The 540-nt window shown below is 57.4% G+C and overlaps 1 protein-coding gene across 1 annotated transcript in view; it reads left to right on the top strand.

The window, feature by feature from the left end:
- Positions 1 to 103: 103 nt before the first annotated feature.
- The window catches only part of LOC104404917 (coiled-coil-helix-coiled-coil-helix domain-containing protein 10, mitochondrial-like), a gene marked incomplete at its 5' end in the record, with an annotated part of 605 nt that continues 168 nt past the window's right edge, over positions 104 to 540 (top strand). Inside the window, one exon of the mRNA XM_010013460.1 lies at positions 104 to 268. Within this exon, the coding sequence (XP_010011762.1) occupies positions 104 to 268 (165 nt within the window). The remainder of the gene's footprint in view (positions 269 to 540) is intronic.

The following is a 540-nucleotide window of genomic DNA, read 5'->3' on the forward strand; positions in this document are numbered from 1 at the left end:
GCCGGGCTGGCAGAGCCAGTCCCGGGCAGAGGCTTAGCATGAGGTGATGGGGCCGGTGCTGGCTGAGGAGCTGGCTCTGCCCCCGGAGCTCTCTCCTGACCAGGCCCTCCCCTGCCGTGCCCCCGGCAGCAGCCCGTGTTCCAGCAGCCCAACTACGGCCCCTGCCACTATGAGATGAAGCAGTTCCTGGAGTGTGCTACCAACCAGAGAGACCTGACCTTGTGTGAGGGCTTCAACGAGGCACTGAAGCAGTGCAAGTACAGCAATGGTGAGCTTGTGCTGCTGGGGGATGGCTGGGCAGAGAGGGAGCTGCTGCCAGAATAACTGAGAAGATTCAGAGGTTGCAGAAGCATTCTACTGAGGTTAGAGTGCCCTTCAAGGCTTTAGATAGGAAGCAGTTCTGCCTTTCCTGTGTCCTGGAATGCAGAAGGGAACTGGAAAGGACAGGGGAAGTGGTCCTGACCATGTCCTGTAAAGGTGGAGAGTATAGATCCTCTCTTAGGCATTCCTTTCTTATGCCATGGGAAGCTTGCTGCTTTC

This window comes from Nestor notabilis, unplaced genomic scaffold (assembly GCF_000696875.1).
Source record: "Nestor notabilis isolate BGI_N333 unplaced genomic scaffold, ASM69687v1 scaffold20684, whole genome shotgun sequence".
NCBI lineage: Eukaryota > Metazoa > Chordata > Aves > Psittaciformes > Psittacidae > Nestor > Nestor notabilis.